Source organism: Equus asinus, unplaced genomic scaffold (genome assembly GCF_041296235.1).
Source record: "Equus asinus isolate D_3611 breed Donkey unplaced genomic scaffold, EquAss-T2T_v2 contig_800, whole genome shotgun sequence".
In the NCBI taxonomy this organism is placed as follows: Eukaryota; Metazoa; Chordata; class Mammalia; order Perissodactyla; family Equidae; genus Equus; species Equus asinus.
In genome coordinates this window covers 1298915-1319813 of record NW_027225517.1, presented here as the reverse complement: position 1 = coordinate 1319813, position 20899 = coordinate 1298915, and the positions used below count along the sequence as shown (strand labels likewise).

Sequence of the window (20899 nt, the reverse complement as noted above, 5' to 3'; positions counted from 1 at the left end):
AAAGTTTTACCGAAGATCTGAGAGAGAAGGGATGAATTGAGCGAATTGTGTGTATTGACGTGCATTGAAAAACATGTTTTCTCTCTGTTGCCCGGGCTATCTGTTAATACCAGTTTGTGTCCTTTTTCTAATCCATTAGACTACGTGAAAGGGTTTGGAGGAAAATTTGGTGTGCTGACAGACAGACAAGACAAATGTGCTCTTGGCCGGGATCACCAGGAGAAATTGCAGCTGCACGAATCTCAAAAAGGTACCTTCATTTTGAATCTCCTACTTGGGATCGTTTCCCGAGTTTATTTCCCTTCCCAGGTCCGTCACTGTGCCGTGTTTTTGCCGTGTCTCTGTAGCAGTGGTGTTGTGTCTTCAGTGTGGGAGGTTGTCGTAGCCCTCCCGTGATTTGAGACAGCCCTTCAGCTAGAGGAGTGAGGAACCCCCGTCCCCTCCCACGGGAGGGCTCCCACGAGAAGGCCCCATGTCACTGGGCTTCTGGAGCGCTGGTCACTGCCTGCAGCAGCTCTGGAAACGCTGTTTTCTGCCCTCAGGGGGCGGCCAGATGGGCGACAGCGATCCAGTCCATGAATTGGTGCTGATAAAGCGTGCTGTAGGCTGTGGAAGGGGATGCCTCCTCTCTGCCCAGGAGTGTGTGCTTTCCATGACAGAACCATGTCCCTGGGAAAGTAGCACGTGGGGACGGGAGACCTCTGAGTGAGCCCCAGACTCACCCCGTCCTTTCAGCCAGCACAGATGGAGGTGGGGCTGGTACGCGTTGCCGTGCAGTAACCTCGTGTATAACGTGTCTCTTTCTTCACATGCGCAGAGATGCGTTCTCTTGTCTGCAGCGTGGGTAGGACCTAGAAAGAAACCTCAAAGCGTGGAGTGGCTTTCCCGAATTACTTGAAATACAGTTCCTAACCTGGTCTCTGATCTTGGCTGGAGTGTTAAGAGTTTGAGTTTGCCCTCTAACCTTTGAGCCCAGTTTTGACTGTTGCTGAGCCTGCGAGCTGGCTCTGCAGCCCCTGAGCCTGGCAGAGCTTTTCCTTTCTCTAAACGATGTACTTGATTCTTGCCCATGCTCCCACGATTCTAACCAAACTGTGTTTCCTCTCTCGGTTTTCTCCACTGTTGCTTGTGGATTTCCAGGTTATAAGACTGGTTTCGGAGGCAGATTTGGTGTTCAGTCCGAGAGGCAGGACTCCTGTGCTGTGGGGTTTGATTACAAGGAGAGACTGGCCAAGCACGAGTCCCAGCAAGGCACAGTTGCTCACCACCCCCCGCCCCCGCCTCCCCTCCAGTGCGGCCACTTCTAGCACAGACTTCCAGCCTCAGCCTTGCCAGCACCCTCTGTGCCCTCGAGGGGCACTCGGGCGTTGAAACCCAGGTGTATGCTGGAGCCATGGTCGCCTGCACTCCTCCCACCCCCATTCACTTGTTCCCTGGCACCATGGGGTTTGTGCTTGGCAAGACATGGCCGTAGTTTGCAGGGTGTGTTGCCCTAAACCCATAACGTGGCTCCGTCCTGGAGTGGGGTGTCCCTGGTCTCCCAGCAGCCTTCTGCTGGAGCTCTTGCTGTTGACCGTGACTTACCTACTGAGTAAGCCACCTGACTGCCTCTGAGACGGGGAGAACCATGTTTAGTTCAGCCAGAGGCGCGGGACACCGAGGGGCAGGGGCAGGGGCAGGGCAGCCGTGTTCTGTGTGGTCTCTGTTTCATCATGGTGGTGTTTTTTTGACCGGGGGTGGGAGGTGTTTTTCGTTTGTTTTGGTTTTTTTGACGACACCACCTACGTATAACTTCCTCACACAGAGCTAAACGGTATGTACAGGAAGCTAAGAAGACACAGGAAATTTCTAGGTGTATCTGTTGGGAGTCCACACGGTGAACACATTTCTCCTTAGAGCAGTTATTTAATTGCTGTCCAAATTCGGACTTGGCCGTTAGAACCTGGACACACGAGCGGAAGACAAGGACGGTCCTCCTTGCCAGGGCAGAGCGTAGGCTCTGTCCCCTGGTTGGGAACACACGGCCGTGTTCAGGCGAGGGACGGCGGACGCAGCTGATCTGGTGCTGATCCGGCAGCCTGCGCGGAGATGGCCTTGGCTCTGCGTGGCCTTAACGCCGTGTGACGGTGTGACTGTCATGGAGATCTGTGTTGCTACATCCTAAGAGTTGGCTGGTAGAATTTCCCCATGGAATTTTTTTTTTTTCTTTTAAAAAGCAAGAAAACAGCTGCCTCGAGCCTCTGCCTAGTCCTAGTAGGGCGGGAGCGGTGCCAGGTGGAGGACTGTGCTGTTGGAGTGGCACGCTGCCCCGCGCCTGTGCTGGGCCCTCGGCTCACGGCCTGCCAGCCCACACGGCACCCTCTGTCCCTCAGGAGAGCGCGGGACGCATGCGCACACCCCTTTTCTGCTTCTCCCCCGCCTGTGTGCTGAACACCACGGGTAGAAACCAACTCAGCTTGCAAGTGAGGACCGCGTGGGGTGCGGTTCTGGTCTCTTTCTGCTCGGGGTGCGTCTTCTTGGGCTGTTTCTGGATCTGTTTGCATGCCTCTGCCCCGGGCACCTCGCTGGTCCTCAGCCTAAGTGTAAGTGTTGTGTTGTGCCACTTTGCAGACTATTCCAAAGGATTCGGCGGAAAGTACGGGGTCCAGAATGACCGGATGGACAAGGTAAGGATTCCAGATCCAGGCCTGAGTGTCTTCTGCTGCCGTGTTCGGGAATTTAGGAGGTCCGGGAATTCGTGGAGCTCTTGGTGTGTCAGCGCACGGCTCCGTGGATGGTCTGGGGTGGGGTGTGGCTCAGGTTTTCAGAAGCACGAACGTTTAAGTCGGGCACGTGTCATCACTGATGGTGCCGATTGCTGACCTGTATGCCAGGCCTCGTCTACCGGTCACGGACATCCTCTCCGGTACCCGACATGGTCGTGCTGTGGGGGAGAGACTGTCCCTGTCCCCTTTTGCATTTGGGGGTCCCTGGCCAGGCAGGCTCAGTGCTTGGCCACAGCATAGCAGCAAGTGGCGGGGCCACCTTTGGAAGCCAGGCATTAGGCTCTGGGGCCAACACGAGACCCTTGAGGACATGTGGCTGTTTGAATCCAAAGTAGTTAGCGGTAAACCGGTTGGAAATTGAGCTCCTTGGTCACACTGTCCATGTCAGGAGCTCAGTAGGCACGCGTGGCGGCGGCGGCTCTGGGAGCGCGCGGGTCTAGAACATGTGTATCATGGTTCATGGTGGAAGGTCCACGGGACAGGGACCGTCTCGAGGCAGGTCCTGCCCACAGCACCGCCTCCCACGGGTGTCCCGGGGAACACGCTTGTTTCTCACTGGGGACTTTGTCACACGGTGTCGGATCTCTGAGAGTCAGTCTTAAGTGTATCAGACGGCCGTTTTTCTAGCGTACGGTCCAGCCATAGCAGAGTCTAGACTTAGAGCGGGTGTGGAGTTGTCCACATGAGGACACGTGTGGCTTGTATCTCCTGAGCGAAGACGGAGGCTGTCCTGCCTGGTCCTGTGCCCGGCCTGTGGTCAAGGACAGCAGGGCCAGTCCTCACGGAGTTCTGCTGCTGTCAGGCTCACAGCTGACCACACAGAGGCCGTCACCCAGGGGCTCCACCACGTGACCACGCATGGGCCCTGGGAGCATGTGGCAGGCCCAGGGCTCAGGCTGAGGGGCCAGAAGGGTCCTGGGGAAGTGAGAGGCTGGGCTCAGCTTTGACGGGTGGAGCATGCCGGGAAGATGGGCCAGGAGCCTGGAGAGCAGGGGCATAGCGTGTGTGCGGGGGTGGGGGTGACGCCGCAAAGACTGTTAGGGTCTCACTGCAGAGGAGGGCCGAGGGGTGAGGAGCTGGGAGGGACCATCTCGGGGAGCCCTGCAGACTACGTACGTCAGGTTTCGTTCTTCATCAGATGAGTCCTGAGTGGCCCTCGACGGGTTTGGCAGGCAAGTGACACAAACGGGATCTGTGTTGAGAAGACCCTGGTCACAGTGTGGAAGTGGATTGTGGAGAAGCAGCGAGGCTGTGGCCCCAGTTAGGAGGTGGCTTCAGTGGTGTGAGCAGGGTGCAGTGCTGGCTCGGGCAGGGGCTCGTGGCAGAGGGAGAGCGGCACTGACCTCAGCGAGGCGGGAGGTAAAGCACCTGGCTTCAAGGGCTGGGGGGGCAGGCAGGACTGCCCCAGGTGGACGGTGGGCCTCTGCTGAGCTGGGGCGCCTGGGAGGAGCAGGGGTGGGTAGCTGAGTCGGCTGTGGGTGTGTCCGGGGTGGGCTACCCAGCAGGGCAGGTGGACGAGAGTGCGGCTGGACCAGAGGCAGACGGCCACTGCACAGATGTGGACGGAGCCGGGGTCAAGTCGGAGGCCAGGAAAGCCTGCAGAGTGGTGAGCGGGACCCAGGGACACACCTGGGGATGGCAGCAGTCAGGCTGGTAGAGGAGACTGGGAAGTGCACCCAGCAAGGTGGGGGGAGCCCACAGGGTCTGGTGGTGCTGGTCTGAGGGTAGAGAGCTTTGGAGCGGGGGGGGTCACCTGTGCCCAGCAGTGCTGCTGGTGGGGGTCACGTCTGGGCGAGTAACGTGGTAGCCCCGGGAGTCCTGGTGAGGGCATTGTTGTGGGTGTTGGGGGGCAGGTTGGGGGAAGCTGGCCTGCGGGGACCTGCACCGTGTGGGGAGGGTCAGTCGTAGAGTCGGCAAGCTTGGGCCCGCTCTGCCCACTGTGGTCCTGTGAGCTGGGCAGCGGTCAGCCGAGGGGATGGTTCTGTTTAAGATGGAAGAGACCAGAACATGTAGGGGAGCCCAGGCCGTAGACAGGCATGTGGAGGGAGACCGTGAGGTGGTGCTGGTGGAGAATGTGGGGTCACTGAGACGCAGCCGTGGACGGTAGAGCCTGACGAGGGGGCCTGCGACCGAGGCAGGGTGGTGGCTTGGCGCAGAGGTTGGGTGAGCCTGTGTCTGACGGTGACTGTGGTTCCTGTTGGTGGTGTGACGGCGTCCACGTTGTACAGTTGGTGGCCTGAGGCTTAGGAAGGTGAGGGAGCTGTGCGGGGTCCCAGTGAGCTGCGTGTGGAGGGATTCGGGTGTGAAGTCCCTGTAGGGGATGGAAACGGGTTGAGGGGTGTCCAGCAGGTGGGACCTGGGAGAGGTCGTGACCTTGAGTTGCCAGGCTGGACCGAGGGGAGGGAGGAGCAGGCGCCGCGTAGAGGAGGGCGGTGAGAGCGAGAAGCTTCTAGTCGGCAAGCGGGTCTTGGTGATGGGGGTGTGCTGTGGAGGAGGTGGGGCGCGGTGTGGTGGGGACGCTGCAAGCGAGAACGAGAGGTTGGGGGCCGTGTTTGCTGGAAGCCCCCAGGTGACGGCAGAGAACTGGCTCTGGGCAGCATGCTGGAGAACTGGCTGGGCCGGGCAGATGGGGGCGACAGGAGGGGCCCATGGGGAGGGTGCTGACGCCTCTGCCCCTGAAGCCACAGGGCAGGCAGGAGCCTGATGGGACAGCCGGAGGGCAGCCGGGGGGCAGGGCAGGGAGTGAGTGTGAGAAGAGATTGTTCTGGAGAGAGGTGGCAGAGGCCCGGTCTGGTGGGCCGGTGGTCTGGGAAGGGAGAGTGCTTGGTCAGGGCAGCTGAGCGGTTGCACTCGGAGAGGGGGGCAGGGGGGCCAGGGTGGCCCGGGCGCCGGGCTCTCAGGCTGGCTGTGGCTGGGCGTGGCAGACGGGTGGGCGGACAGCCGTGCTCTGGCCGAGCGGGGTGGCTGTGGAGGGAGAACGGGGCTTTGGGGGAGGGTGGGGGCCTGGCCCGTGTGTGCGACACTCAGCGCAGGGGTCAGCCTGTGCCTGGACGGGAGGGAGCTGCCACTCACAGTCATCCTCAGATAGTGCCCGCTAACTTCAGGTCCACGTCCTCGGGGCCCTGCTTCCCTGATTTGTGTCAGGAAGGCAGTGACTGTCCCACGCCCCAGGTGTGTCACTGGGAAGTGGTTGCTCACGAAGAAACCGAGGATGGCCCGTGGTTCCCAGAGCCTGTCTGCATCAGTGTCTGCGTCAGCATCAGCCTTGAAGGAGCAGCTGTCGCTCAAAGTGTCGTCTGACAGAATTGGGCCCCGGCACTCACGCTTGTGGGGGATGTGGACGGTCAGGCCAGGCGAGGCTTGCGGCACTGTGTCCCCTCCCGGGGCGAGGGCTAGAGCAGAACCCGCACCTGGTTTCTGATTGCGCAGGTGCAGATATGCTTTTGGGTTTTTTCCTACTCTTTTTTGTGGAGCAGTTTTAGCCAATTTGAGAGGATGGTACAGAGATTTCCCATATGCCCCCCGCCCCCACCACGCACAGCCTCCGCCACCATCAGCATCCTCCGCCAGCTGGGACGTTGGGTACAGTCCGCGAGCCTACGCTGACAGGTCGTCGTCACCAGAGTCCACGGTTGACTTTAGCGTCCACTCTTGGTGCTGGACGTTCTGTGGCTTTGCACACGTGCATAAGGACATGTGTCCCCCTTGCACTGCCCTACAGAGTATTTTCACTGCCCTAGAAATCCTCTGTGCTCCGCCTGTCCATCCCTCCTCACATGTGTACTTTTTCTTCTCATGCTGACCCGTGTCATCACCAGCAAGTGTGTGTCGTAACCCTTCTCATGCCTCAGTTAACTTGCAGAACAGAGAAGGAGATACGAAAGCTTTGGGCTCCCCGGTGGGCTCTTTGGGAAGGTCGAGGGCAGGCTTTGCCGTCTGGGTGAGGTGGCAGCCGTCACGGGGTGTGAGGAGCAGAGAACAGTGCCTTCCTGATGTTCCTTTCCTGTCTCGGTAGAATGCTTCAACCTTTGAGGATGTCGCGAAGGTGGCCTCCACGTATCAGAAGACTGTCCCTGTCGAAGCAGGTGAGTCCTGGCGGACCCCCTACCGGCACTGTGGTTTTTCCAGGAGGAAATTCCACGCTCTTTGGTTGTCCCAGGAAAATGCTCAGGGCAAAGGGTAGTTGGGGGGCTGGCCCAGTAGCACAGCGCTTGAGTTCGCATGTTCTGCTTCGGCAGCCCGGGGTTTGCTGGTTCGGATCCCGGGTGCAGACATGGCACCACTTGGCAAGCCATGCTGTGGCAGGCGTCCCACATATAAAGTGGAGGAAGATGGGCACGGATGTGCGCTCAGGGCCAGTCTTCCTCAGCAAAACGAGGAGGATTGGTGGCCGATGTTAGCTCAGGGCTAATCTTCCTCCAAAAAAAAGGGTAGTTGGCAGAATGTGCACCGGGAGCAGATGGAGCATGAGTGGAGAGATGGAGCTGAACGGGGCGATGGAGCTGAATGGGGAGCAGAGTCGTTCCTGTGTATTTTCAGGAAAGAAATTGACTTGCCTTTTGAGGGAAGATCCTCTTTGTTCCTGCAGAGGGTCAGAGGCAGCTTTCCCACACAGCGTGTTGTGCTCTCCGGCCGTGGGGATCTGCTTTGGTGGGTGCCTCCCAAAGTAGAGCTGGGTTAACTGCACGTGTGTGAGGGCCCTTCTCGCTGCTGGAACCGCGTTCTGGGAGGGTCCTGTGGCACCTGCTGCTCAGACACGCTCGCTGGTGCCCCTGGACGCGGTCGGCCCTGGCTGTGACCCGAGGGATGTGTTGTAGCGCCTGTGTGCGAGCTGGAGTAGGCGTTCTCTCCTTCGCTCCTTGTCCTCCTTGGGCCTGGTCCAGGCTGCCGCAGTCTGTCCTTTCAGGTGATTGCTCGTGTGAGGGCCTCTTCTAGTCTAGCTGTCTGCAGGGCACACGTTCGGTCATGTGGGCCACGCACTTAAGGAGAGCATTGTTTAGTCAGGAAACTATACATGCTAGAAGGGAGTGCGTTACAAATAGGATGCAGAGAGTCACCGTCGGTTCACTGTGGACGCCCTGGGCCTGCAGTTCTCGGACTTGGTGCTCCAAGCAGACTTTGACCTCGTAGGAGTTATCGAGGGCCCAAAGGAACTATGTGGGTTACGTCTACTGATCTTTACTTATTGGAAACTAAAACAGAGAAGTTAACATTTTATAATTCATTTAAAAATAATAAAGCCATTACATATCAGCATAATACTTTTATGAAAAAATAACATTTTCAAAACTAAAAAGCAGAAGGGTGGTGTTTTGTTTCTGTCAGTCCCTGTGGTATAAGACAGCCGACTTCTCCCAGCTGCTTCTACGTCTATGCTAAGTCCTGTTGATGGAGAAAGTCTGGGCTCGCCCAGATCTGCAGCGGAGAGGGAAGGCCGTGTGAGGTCGTCGTGGATGCTCTTTGATGTGACACTCAGAACAGGCTGTGGTTTAGTGGTTTTCTTGAGGCTTGTTCTTCCTTGCACAGCATGATTTTGTAACATGATGCATCGGTCGTTGGAAAATATCGGATCACTGAGTTACGGAGACCCCCCCGCCCCGATGTTGCCGTGTCGTTCTGTAATACCAAAAAAAATCGTGTTTGTGAATACTGTCATCAGTGCTAGCACAGAGTCTTTAAGTAAAACGGGGAAATTGTCATGTGCACGGGAGCAGATACAGGTTTTCCAAAATTCTGATTTTGCTTGAAAGCTTATGTTTTCCCATTGACAACAAATGGTGTGGTTGTTCTTGATGTGATAGGCTTGGTTCGTTTATTTTGGAGGAAATGCGTGCTGAGTACCCAGTGTGCTTAACTACAGCCAGTCAGTTATTTCAGGGACAAATCATGCTCCGTGAGAAGTCAGTTCAACCTGCGACGCAGACAGTCGCACAAGTGTCCTTCCTCGAGACAGCCGCTGAGCTTGGTGTGTGGCAGTGGTGCTGTCTGTGTCCCTCCCGTTTGTCGCACAGAACATTAAAGACGTATGCTCAAGGGTTGAGATTTACTAAAAATTAGTATTTTTTACTGCTTTATCAAGGGCGTCCTGAGGGAAAATTGGCTACTCCCCCCGCCGAGTATATGGTGGTAAAGAATACAATGATGTTTGGAATTTAAACTATTCCATGGCTTATGATGTTCATTGGTCCTGCCGAAAGTGTGCAATGGGCAGAAGGCACGGAGGCCAGTTCATGGGGGGGCGGGCTGAGGTGGCGGCTGGGGGACATCTCCCTTCCATGGCGGGCGGGACCGACGGGTTCCCCCGGGAGAGGTCACGCTGGCATGGGGCGGTGGTCCGGGGAGATGGTAGTTGTGTTCTGACATCACACTTAAATCTCTGCTTCCGTCTGCAGTGAACAGCAAAACAAGCAACATCAGAGCTAACTTCGAAAACCTCGCGAAGGAGAAAGAGCAGGAGGACAGGCGGAAGGCGGAAGCGGAGAGGGCGCAGAGCGTGGCGAAGGAAAGGCAGGAGCAGGAGGAACCCCGGAGACAGCTGGACGTGAGTGAGGACCGGCCGCCGCGCTCTCCTGCGCGGCGCGAGGGGACTGGGAACTCTTGGGCCCGTGGGTTTGGTTTACTCCTTCCCCGGTGGTCCAGAAGGTTTTCAATAGAGAACATGTGGAACTCCCGTTGGGCTGTCCTCTGAGGGACTTTAGCTTTCAGCTGCCCGTAGAATCAGGTCTTTTGACCACCAGATTCTAGACAGTCGCCCTTGCTGGCTCAGAGCCCGGTAGCCCTCGAGCCTGGTCTCCCTCTGTCCTGCTGTCAGCCCGCGTGCCCTCCGCTGAGCTCCAGTCCAGATGGTCTCCTAGCGTCTCTGTTCCCACCCGTCACACTCTGGGACGCGCCCTTCCCAGGTAGGAGCTTGAGAATACAGAGGAATCCCCTGTGAGGAAGCGGATCTGCTCTTGCAGCTCTCGCTTCTGCAGCCTGGGTCTGCTGCCCTTTCCTGTGAGTGTTTGTAGTGTTTCCCACCAGAGAAGGTAGGAGCGGGAGCCTGGGAGGTGAGCAGGAGGGGTGGGCTCCTCCTTCCTCAACCTGTCCTAGGTGGGCTGGTGTCTGAAGGCTCAGGTCCCTACGTTCTCGCCTACCAACTGGGCGACCCTTGACAGATGAGCTCGCTGTTCTGTGCCTCATGTTCTGGTCCGTGAAATGGGGGTGGAGACACTCATCATGACTCTTTTTGGGGTAGTTAACGAGGTAGAGTCTGAAGTCATGCATGCAACATTGATAAACCATAAAGGTGTGTTTAACTCTGTGGACGTTCTGCCCCAAATCATGGGGGGGAATGTCGAGAACGTGGATAATCAAGGAAATTAACATGCAATAGACAGAAAATGCCGACGCGGAGGACGTGAGTTAAATAAGCCCTGCTGTCTTACCACGTGCGGCGAAGTCGGAATAAGAGTAAGTTTTACGGTTACCATTTACTATTCCTTAATTGCTGGAAAACTTTTAGACATGTCTCCTTCAAGTTTTTAGTAAGCTGCTTGTAAGTTAGCCTTCTTTCATTGCAGAACACACACTCACAGACTACGAGGCATTTTTTCCTGCTCTCTTGGTCTTCTTTTCAAACTGCCCTCCTCATTTTTTGCCTTAGAAGTTTGACCCCTGCCATCTAAGTCACCTCAGCATCCACAAGATGCAGAAGGGATGGGCTGCTTGAGAAGAAGAAAACTTTTGATCATCGTCACCTAACCTCTCTCCTTTTGAGGGTCTCCTGCTGTCCCTTCGGGTGTGTTGTCCTTCTCTGTCCCCAGCCCCTGCCACCCATCTGCTCTCTTCCTCCTCCCCAGTGAGAGCGAGTCTCCGTCGGCACAGTACTGCTCCCAGCAGAACCCCCTGGGCTGTGGAAGGGCGCTGGAGCACTCGGCTCCCCCGACAGCACATGTCTTCTGAGTGCTCCCTCCTGGCAGGCGAGGAGAGTTTGATGTGGGTCACGTACGCCTGACTCTCAGATCCTGGAAGCCCGCCTCTGGGAAGGAGTCTGCCTGTACCCTGCCACCTTTGAGAGGAGCTGTCCTAGAGCCCGTGGCCTGGAGACATGTTTCTAGAAGTGATTCATAGACGAATCCGTGGCCCTGTGCCTCTGCAGGCCCCGGTCTCTCTGCAAGCCCACCCTCAGCCTGGCCGCCCAGCCCAGGCACAGCCCCTTCGAGGAGGCGCTCTCCTGCCTCAAGTACTTGTGGGTGGGTCCAAGTGACTTGTGGTGCTGGGACTCTCCTGTGGGGTGGGGAGGAGAGGGCTCAGATTCTGCTTCTGCCCCTCGCCGGCATGCGTCCCTGGGTGTGTGACTTAACCTCTCCGGGAGCTCAGTCTCCTCGTCTGAAACCTGGAGAAAAATCCAGCCTTCCAGCTGGCAGAACTCGTTCCTGTAGCTGCTGGATCAAATGACCACAAGTTTAGTGGCTTAAAACAACACTCGTTTCCTGTCTGTAGTGCTAGAGGGCAGAAGTCCTAACAGGTCAGCAGGGCTGCGTCCGTTCTGGAGGCTGGAGAGGACGACGTTCCCTGGCCTTCTCCAGTTTCTGGAGCCGTCCGCGTTGCACCCTCTGCTTTCGTCACCACACCTCCTGCTCTCTCTCTCACATGGCTGTCTCCCTCTTGTAAGACCCTGTGATGACATGGGCCAACCCAGATAATCCCGGATTGTCTCCCATCTCAGATGCCTAACTTCATCGCATCTGCGGTCCCTTCTGCCCTGTGAGGTCACATGTTCACAGCATCTGGGGCCTGGGATGTCAGCTTGTTTGGGGGCCGTATTCTGTCCATGACAGTCCTCGCTCTGAGCCCCAAAGATTCATGTCTGTACTACGTACAGAATACATTCTGCCCATTTTAAAAGTCTGAGTTGGGTTTGGGTGGGACGGGGGTTGTAGCTCGGTAGTGTTACTGTTGCCTTGCCGACTGCACAGTGAGTAAATCCTGTGGCTTATGTGGTGGCAGCAGGAGTATTACGGGCCACCGAGGTCCTAGTTCTTGAGAATACTTGACTGACTGCGTGACCTTCGCTTCAGAGCAAACTTCCCTTAAGACCTGCTGGTGTTCGGTCTCCGTGCTTGGTACTCTCTGCTCTTTCTGCTGGAGCCGTGTTGCCGCGGAGGCGGCCTGGTGACCCAGAGTGTCCTAGGCGTGTTCTGAGTGCTGCGTGTCTGTCGATCACAGGAGCAGGCCAGAGCCCGGAAGCAGACCCCGCCCGCGTCCCCTGCTCCTCAGCCGGCACAGGAGAGGCCGCCTTCGAGCCCCGTCTATGAGGTGGGTCTTCCGTTGTTTGTGAGTGAGTCTCTGGCTTCTTGAAGCCATCCCTCCTGGGGCAGTGCCGCCACCGCGGACGGCGTGGGCTCCCTCCTCAGCTCTGCTAGGTGCCCATCCACAGAGGGCGGCTTGGCGAGCAGCCTCCTGGTGCTGGGGGACGCTCCCGGGCACACGGCCTGCTTCTCACCTTGTCGGCCGTCCTCACTGGGCTCCTGGACGAGGCCCCCTTCCTCAGCCAGCCCGCAGCCCCCCAGTGGGGTCTCCGAACACTGAGTGGATGGCTTCTGGTCTGGAGCTCACGTGGTCATGCTGCATTTGCGCTGACACTGCTCTTCTAGAATCCGCATCCTGCGGCACCCAGCTGCCGCTCCCGCGTGGCCTCGCTTCACTGGAGCCCTCTGCAGCTCTCCCCTCCCTCAGCCCCTCTTGAACGTGTCTGCTCCAGAGCCTCTGTCCTTGGCCCTTTCTCCTCAGTTGTGTCGTCAGTGCCTTGTGCCTGCCTGTGTCCCCAGGGCCTGCTAACACGGATCCCCATGCTCTCTCCTGATCTGAGTTACTGAGCTGCCCGCCTCAGCTCTCCTTCGCTCCGTCACGGGGTCTCCGCACCTCCCTCTCTCGGGAGTACCCCTGCCACCACCGTCCATGACCATACCCGGCTGAGCCCCGAATTCCATCCCTTCTCTGGCCCTGCGGCCACTGTCCTGGTTCCCACACCTGTCTTCTCTCCCTGGACATTAGCCCTCAAAGATCATTGAGTCGCAGGGGATGAGAACTAACTCATATCAGCTGAGGCATAAAGGGACGAGGATGCGGGGAGAGCTGTGGGCCGGGGCAGCAGGCCTGGCCTCAGGTCCACAGTCTCATCACCACCAGGGTCATCTCCTTGTGTTGCTGTTCCCTCTGTGTGGCGGCCGTGTCCTTCTGGACTTCTGGACGGGTGTGTTGGATGTGGCCTTATAATTCGTAATCCAATGGAAAACGGGGGCCTTGAGCCACCCCCCCATCATGTTCCACTACTGGCCCGTCACTGAGCAGTTGGTTCTTGAGAAGGCCAAGATGGCATGCTGTCCCTGGCAGGGATGGGAGGTGGGTCCTAGATCAGCAGCCCTGCTGGAACCCTGTGATGGGTGGGGCAGAGGTGGCGTTGCTGGAAGATAGGAGACTAGGGTGCTGCCAGTGTGGGATGCCCGCCGTAGTGCCCACCTGCTCACGGTGCCCCCACATGACTAAGCTGAGGGTGCGGGCAGCCAGCTCGTGCCCCCACACCATGGCCTGGCCTTTAATCCTCCAGTCCGTTCCCTTTGAATCCAGGGGGACCTTGCCAAAAGGAGCCTCTGGCTCTGTCCCTCCCTCTTTAACCCTTGAGTGACTCCTGGTACCTGGCCTGGAGATGGAGTGCCCTCTCTGTGGCCTTCATAGCACCTCTCCCAGGCAGCATGCACTGTGCTGCTCACCCTCCATCGAGAGCTGGTGCCTGAACGCCTGCCCTTCCTGGAGCTTCTCCCCATGCCCCGCTGCCTCTGGCTCCCAAGGGCGCCTTCAGGAGGACCCTCGTTGGAAACACTGATGAAAGCCACCGTTGATGATCAGGAGTTCAGGACTTGGGTTCGAGCTTGGAAGTCCCGGTGCTTGTGACCAGGGAGTTGGTGATTTCCTCCTGCACGTGACCTGGTGCTCACTCCCTCCCGCCCCTCCGCCAGAGGACTTGGTTAGGACAGAACCCGGCCGTCCGCGGCCTTGCCAGCTCTGGCCGTGTGATGGGGTGACATTGTGAAGCTGCTGGGTGGCCCTCGGAGGGCTGGGACCTGAAAAAGAAACAGGCCAGACCTGCCCCAGGCGACAGCCTGAGAAGCGCTCAGCTCGTGACAGCCGTGCGGGTTCCAGTTCCTGCAGGATTTGCGGGCGCTGGGGGGCGGTGAGGATGGGGGTTATTCAGGAAGAAGTGCCACGTGGTCCCTCTGAACACACTTAGCACGGTTAGAATCGAAGCCGTCTGCACACGTCGGCAGGTGTTGCCTCCTCTTCTCCGTGTCCATTTGCTCGGTCTCAGCTGGACCGAGAAGTGGTCCGTGTGTTTCCCTTGGCCGTGGCAGCGACCCGCCTGGCCCGTGTGAACTGTCTCCCTGGCTCTTCCCCAGGATGCGGCTTCGTTCAAGGCCGAGCCAAGCTACAGAGGCCCCGTGAGCGAGCCGGAACCCGTGTACAGCACCGAGGCCGCCTACTACCAGGACGCCCATAGCCAGCAGGGTCTGGCCTACGCCCCAGAGGCCGTCTATGAAAGCACGGAGGCCCAGGGCCACTATCCTGCAGGTACGGGGGGGGCCCCTGTGGTGTTCCCCGGGCAGAGGGTGCCCCTGTTAAGTTGCCCTGTGAAAGTCGCCTTCTCCGATGACTGATCTGCCCCCCGCTGTGTGGTGCCTTCTGACCTGTCGTCTTAAGCCATTTCTCACTAAATGTGTATTTCCCATGGGTTTCATCATATATTTCCAATTTCCTAATGAAATTTAGTGGACAAATAGGATGGATTTCACAGAGAAAATATTTTTACACACCACCTTTATTAGAACACCTGTGTTTTGTAAATCCAATCTGTTTTAGGGGGTGGAAGACTGGAGGTTGACCCCTTTGGAACTTTGTCCTTGGCGGATGAGAGTTACAAAGCTTAGAGTCACACTGAACTTGTTAGTCCCGGTGTGTTGGCGTTGGGACCAGGGTGTCAGAGCCTTTCCTTCGGGAGCTAAGTGAGGGTGTCATGGCAGGTGAAGGAGGAAAGTGGCACCTAGGAAAGTGGAGGGTACGTGGGTTCCGGGGGCCTCTGGGCTGTCTTGGTGCCGTTTTACTTGCTAGTAACAGGTGCCTCTGTGGTGCTTTCAGGTGGACCGAGTGGGTGCACACTTACACTCTCGTGATGGGTCTGCAGCACTGAGCTAGGAGATGAGAAATGACAAGCTTAATGCGCTTCTTGGCTTAGTCAGTCCTTCTGAAAGATTGATTAGCCAAACATTTGGGTTTCCTTTTTAACAACTAATTCGCGCTATGCAGGGCTATAATGCTCCTTCTCTGTTGGGTTAGAGAATCATTAAGTTTTTTGTCCTCTGAATCTTATAAATTACCAAGTTCGTTTAAGTCAAATTTTATTACCACAAGCTTAGAAGGATTGGCCAAATTATGTTTTACTGGGATTTTCATGTATTTATCTTTTCAGTAGTTTTGTTTGTTTGGTTTTATAACTGTGTTTGTTTTCATGTAATTTGGGGTACTTACACTGAAGTGTGTGTCAGATACCGCACGTTTGATAAGGTGGTTTTTGAGAGAATGGGCTCAGGGGCCCTCGCAGGGAAGGGACAGGAGTGTGTGCAGTCCAGTCTGGAGCAGCGGAGGCCGTCGCAGCGGCGGGGGAGCCGGTCGCTCAGTGGTTTGTTTCCAGCCACTGCTCAGTGTTGTAGCCTGGAAATGCCTCGCCGGGTGGAGAAGGCGGTGACGTCAGCGGTCCCTGAGCCCAGCGTTTCAGAAACGCAGGAACCACTGAGTGAACACTTTCAGGACCCTTCCGATTCCTGGTGCCTGTCTCATGTTTCGTGGCTAATAGTGTGACCAGAGAGGCGTGTGCTTAACTAAATGCATTTGTCTTCCTGGCACGTTATGTCGGCACGTAATGCTGTACTTACAAAAGATTTAGCTGTAGCATACATCAGAGAATTTCCCCAAGCGTAAGTGTGCACCTCAGTGACTTTTTCACTAAGTGAACACACTCTCGTAACTACCGCCTACATTAAGGAGTGAAACATGGCCAAGCTTCCCAGAAGCCCCCTCGTCCCCACTCCCAGGAACTGTCCCCCAAAGCCGGTGGTGGTCTTGGCTTTCCACCATTGATGTCTTTCCCGTGTGCTTGACTGTCTAAGTGAAATAAAGTTATACGTACATTTGGTTTCTTGGTTCTTTCATTCAGTAGTATCCTTGTGGGATCCACTCGCGTTGTCTCGTAGCTTTGTTCTTTCTTGTCTGCTGCCCAGGAAGCCAGTCTCTGAATTTACCGTCATTTATTCTTTCTGCCATTCTTGGGTATTCTGGATGTTCCTAGTTCAGACGAACGCCGCCCTGCGTATTCGTGCTTGTTTCTCTGGTGCAGGTGTGTATGCGTTTCTGTTGGTGTTCACAGGAGTGGCACTGCAGAGGGCCAGGGTCTGCGTCTGTCCAGCCTGGGTAGACACTGCCCAAAGTGGCGGTGCTGCCGCCGGCCGTGTGTGAGCCATCCGCCGTTCCCCAGCGCTTGGTGTCGTCAGCTCGTTCGTTGCGGCTGTCCGGTGGGCGCCGAGTGGAGGAAGCTCAGTGTGCTGTGGGCTGGCCGCTGCCCGGTGGCGCGCAGAAGCAGCCTCCTTGTGTGTGTCTGTTGGCGGTTTCGAGATCCTCTCTCGTGACTGCTTGTCCTTTGCCCGTTATTCGATTGGGTTTTCTGTGTTGTTTCTTACTGAGTTGAAGGAGTTCTTTTCATATGTTCTGGGTACAAGTTATATATTCTGAGTACGTGTGTGTGGCAGGTTTTTTTACATTCTTGTGTATGTTTGCCCTTTCGCTCTCGGTGGTGTCTTGATAAGCAGAAGTTTTAATTGTAATCTAGCCCGATGGATCAATCTTTTCAGTAATATTGAATGCTCTTTGTGTTCACTGGAAGATAGTATCACAAAGATCATGAAGATATTATCCTGTAAAAGCTTTATGATTTTATCTTTCACATTTAGACCTGTAATCCATCTGAAAGTGATTTTTGTTTGTGGTGTGAGATAACGGCCAAGGTTCCCTTTTTTCCTTAAGTGTATGCTATACAGTTGACCGAGAATAATTTATTAAACAGACCCTCCTCTCCCCAGTGCACTACAGTGTCGTCTGTGTCATCAGTCAAGTGACCGTAAATATACGGGCCTGGATCTAGACTCCGCTCTGCCCCGTTGGTCTTTCTGTCGTCTTTGCACAAGCAGCACGCTGTGTAAATTGCTGTAGATTTAGCCTGTCCTGGCATCTGGTAATTTGAGTCCCCCAGCCTCGTTCTTGTGCAAGGCTAGCTGGGCTAATCTTCACCCTTTACATCCTCAGTTAAAATGTAGAGTCTGCGTGGCCGCCTCTCCCCAGAAAACGTGCTCTGATTTTCACTGAGATTGCGTTTCATCTGTAGACTAGCGTGGGGAGAAATGACAGCTTCTTACTATTGGTCTTACAGGGGCCCACCCGGTGTGCGGCGGTTAAGTTTGCGCTCTGCTTTGGCGGCCCAGGGTTTGCAGGTTTGGATCCCGGCTGTGGACCTGCGCACCACTTATCAAGCCGTGCTGTGGCAGGCGTCCCACGTATAAAGTGGAGGAAGATGGGCATGGACGTTAGCTCAGGGCCAGTCTTCCTCAGCCAAAAGACGAGGATTGGCAGCAGATGTTAGCTCTGGGCTAGTCTTCCTCGGAGGGAAAAAACATGGGTTTTAAAATCCATGAACACAATGTAGCCTTCTATTTATTTAGCTCTTCTTTAATTTGTCTTAATACCATACAGTTTTCTGTATATATATATTGTCTACATGTTTAATTACATTTATTCATAGATATTTCACATTTCTTATTTTATTATAAATTATATTATGTAATTGTTTATTACTGTTATATAGTGATAGAATTGATTTTTGCGTATTCACTTGCTAAATCCATTTATTTCTAATAGTAATTCTTCTTGTATTTTCTAGATGTTCACAACTATGTCTGCAAGAGACAGTTTCTTTTCTTTTTTGTTTCCAAGCGCTGTACTCGTTTTTCTTTTTCTTGCCTCGCTGGCCTGGCTGGGACCTCCAGCACAGTGCTGAGTAGAAGTGGTGAGGGTAGGGATCCTCGTCTCCCTCCCAGTGTCAGAGAGAAGGCTTTCGGTATCTCACTGTTATATCTGATGTTGGCTGTAGCTTTTCCATAAATATTTTTATCGAAATATCCAAATTCTCCTCTATTAGTTTGCTAAGTGTTTTTTTAAATCATGAATTAAATTATTAAATTTTCTTAAGTGCATTTTCTGCATCTTTTGAGACAGTCCAGTTGTTTTCCTTTTATGTGGTGATTTACCTTTTAGTTTGCAGTTCTAGAAGAATCCCAACCTGACCTTGATGTATTCTGCTTTCCCCGGATTTTATTTGTTAATATTTTAAGATTGTTGCGTCTGTGTTCATGAGAGCTTGGTCTGTAACTTTGCTGTCTTGTGTTGTCCTTGTTAGGTTTGGCTCATGCTCGTCTCCTAACACAAGGTGGAAAGCGTTCCTTGTTGATTCCCAGAAGAGCCCCTGTGAGACTGGTGTTTTCTTCCTTGCAGTTTTGGAAGAATTGACCAGCAAAACCAGCTGGTGTAAGATTTTCTTTGTGAGAAGGCTTTTAGTTTCAGATTCAGTTATTCACGTGGAAATAGGATTTTTCTGATTTTATATTTCTTCTTGTGTCTGTTTGGGTAAGATGCTCTTTTTTCCTAGGAATTTGTTCAGGCCACCCAAACTTTCCAATTATTAAGTGTAATATGGTTCATAATATCCTTATTTTGTGCAAGATCTCTTGTAATATCCCCTTTTAAAAATTCTTGATATTGGTAATTTGTCCTTTTCTCTTTTTCTTCATCGGTCTTGCTAGAGTCTTATGAATTGTAGTAGCCCTTTCAAAGGACAGCTTTTGGCTTTGTTGATTTTTTTGTAGTATTTGTTCTCTATTTTGTTAATTTATGCTTTTTTCCTTCCATTTACTTTGTGTTCTGTTTGCTGTTCTTTTTTCTAGTTTCTTGAGATAGATGCTTAACTGATTTTGGCTCTTTCGTCTTTTCCAGTCTATGTATGTGAGGCTCCAGCTGGCCCTGTAAGTGCACCTTTAGCTGCATCCCGCAAGTTTTGAAAGCCAGATTTTCGTTATCTCTTGTGTGAAAACATGTTCTGATGTTCATCGTGGTATCTTTTTTTACTCATGAAGTTTTTAAAGAATTATGTCACTTAACTTCCCAATGTTTGTGGGGATTCTCTGGTTAGCTTTTTGTTGGTTTCTACCTTCCTTGCATGAAGATCCCTGTCTTGGTCTTTTGGGGCTGCTATAATCAGATGCATAGACTAACTGGTTTATGAACAACAGAAGTTTAATCCGCATCGTTCTGGAGGCTGTGAAGTCCCGGATCAAGGCACCGGCAGATTCCGTGGCTGGTGAGGGGCTGCTTCCTGGTTCGTAGACGGCCAGCCTCTCACTGTCGTCACATGGCAGAGGGGGCGAGGGAGCTCTCTCAACTCCAGATTAATCACCTCGCAGAGTCCCCGCCTCCTGATACCATCACCTTGGGGCTGACGAATTTTAGGGGGACGTAAACTGTCAGTCTGTTGTAATCTCTACGTACACCCTGCATTATTTCAACGTTTTGAAATGAGTTGAGCTTTCCTAATGGCCCAGCATACATTCATTGTTGTTAAACGTTCCTTGGGCCCTTGAAAATGTTATTTATCGGTGAGAATGCAGTGTTGTATGTATACCAGTTAGATCAAGTTTGTTAATCATATAATTTAGATTCTAGTAGCCACATTACATAAAGTAAAAAGAAATAGGTGCAATTAATTTTGATAATGTATTTTATTTAACCTAAATATCCAAAATATTATAATTTCAATGTGTAATCCACATGAAAAGAGTACTGAAATATTTTGCCTTCTTTTTGTTGTGATAAGTCTGTAAAATCGGGTGTGCATTCTTGCAACACGTCTCAATTTGAAGTAGGCACGTTTCAGGTAGTTAATAGCTGCATGTGACTGTTTACTGGGCAGCCCAGTTCTACACTCTTACTTTTTTTTTTTTGAGGAAGATTAGCCCTGAGCTAACATCTACCGTCAGTCCTCCTCTTTTTGCTGAAGAAGGCTGGCCCTGAGCTAACACCTGTGCCCGTCTCCCTCTACTTTATACGTGGGGCGCCTGCCACAGCATGGCTTGATGAGCAGTGTGTAGGTCTGCAGCCAGGATCTGAACCGCCGAACCCCGGGCCGCCGAAGTGGGACGTGGGAACTTGACTGCTGCGCCACTGGGCCGACCCCTACACCCGTACTTTTTTTGGGTCTGTTTTTTCTATCAGTTACTGAGAGATGTGTCTTAAAGCCTCCCACTGTGATGTTGGCTTTGGTTGTTTCTCCTTTTCTATTTCTATCAATTTTTCTGTCTTTTGAGATCGTGTTGTGAGGTGCATTCAGATTTAGCGTTTTTATCTTCTTGGTGGATTGCACTTTATCATTGTGAAATGCTCCTCGTTAGTCAGGCTTCTTGCTGTCGAGGCTGCTTTATTTGATAGTGATCTTTGCCACATCGGTGTTCTCTTAGGTAGCGTTGGCCTGGGGATGTTTTGCTTTCACCTGTCTGTGATCTTGTATTTTTAAGCGTGCCTCTGTGGAGAGTAGACAGCTAGTTTGATTTTAATCAATTTGACGATTTTTATCTTTTAATTAGAGCATTTGCTCCATTTAAATATAATTGCTGGTATTTTGGTTTGTAGGTACCATGTTGCTATCTGTTCTCTGTTTGTGCCACCTATGCTGTGCTGTGTTTCTCTCTGGCCTTCTGTTAGACGTATCGTGGTGTTTAGTTCGGTACTTCTCTCTTAGGTTGTTGGCTGTGTACATTCCTAGATACAGGGTGCATTTTACATTTGAGCCTTATTTACTGCTTTTACTACCTCCTGACACTGCTGTTTCCTTTGACACTTGAACTGCATTGAACTCCCTCCCGCCTCCTGTGTCTTTATCATACTTTTGAATTTTAGATACATTTTTGGCATTATCATCGTTTTGTACAGTTAGTGCTTATGAAGGT

General features: G+C 53.6%; 1 protein-coding gene across 12 annotated transcripts in view; it reads left to right on the top strand.

The window, feature by feature from the left end:
* Nucleotides 1-20899, top strand: part of LOC123275616 (liprin-alpha-1-like) — a 113044-nt gene that overhangs the window by 4029 nt on the left and 88116 nt on the right. For 6 of the 12 annotated variants that reach the window (XR_011501280.1, XM_070503755.1, XM_070503763.1 and 3 more), the window contains exons 4-8: nucleotides 140-250; nucleotides 818-844; nucleotides 2611-2666; nucleotides 6781-6850; nucleotides 9158-9306. Coding sequence is in view for 11 of the 12 variants with exons in the window: in XM_070503755.1 (XP_070359856.1) it covers nucleotides 140-250; nucleotides 818-844; nucleotides 2611-2666; nucleotides 6781-6850; nucleotides 9158-9306 (413 nt within the window). In the remaining variant the exon portion in view is untranslated. Of the gene's footprint in view, nucleotides 1-139; nucleotides 251-817; nucleotides 845-2244; nucleotides 2507-2610; nucleotides 2667-6780; nucleotides 6851-9157; nucleotides 9307-11972; nucleotides 12063-14200; nucleotides 14373-20899 lie in introns of those variants that run through there. The other 6 variants (XM_070503761.1, XM_070503760.1, XM_070503759.1 and 3 more) reach the window with 4 other exon arrangements.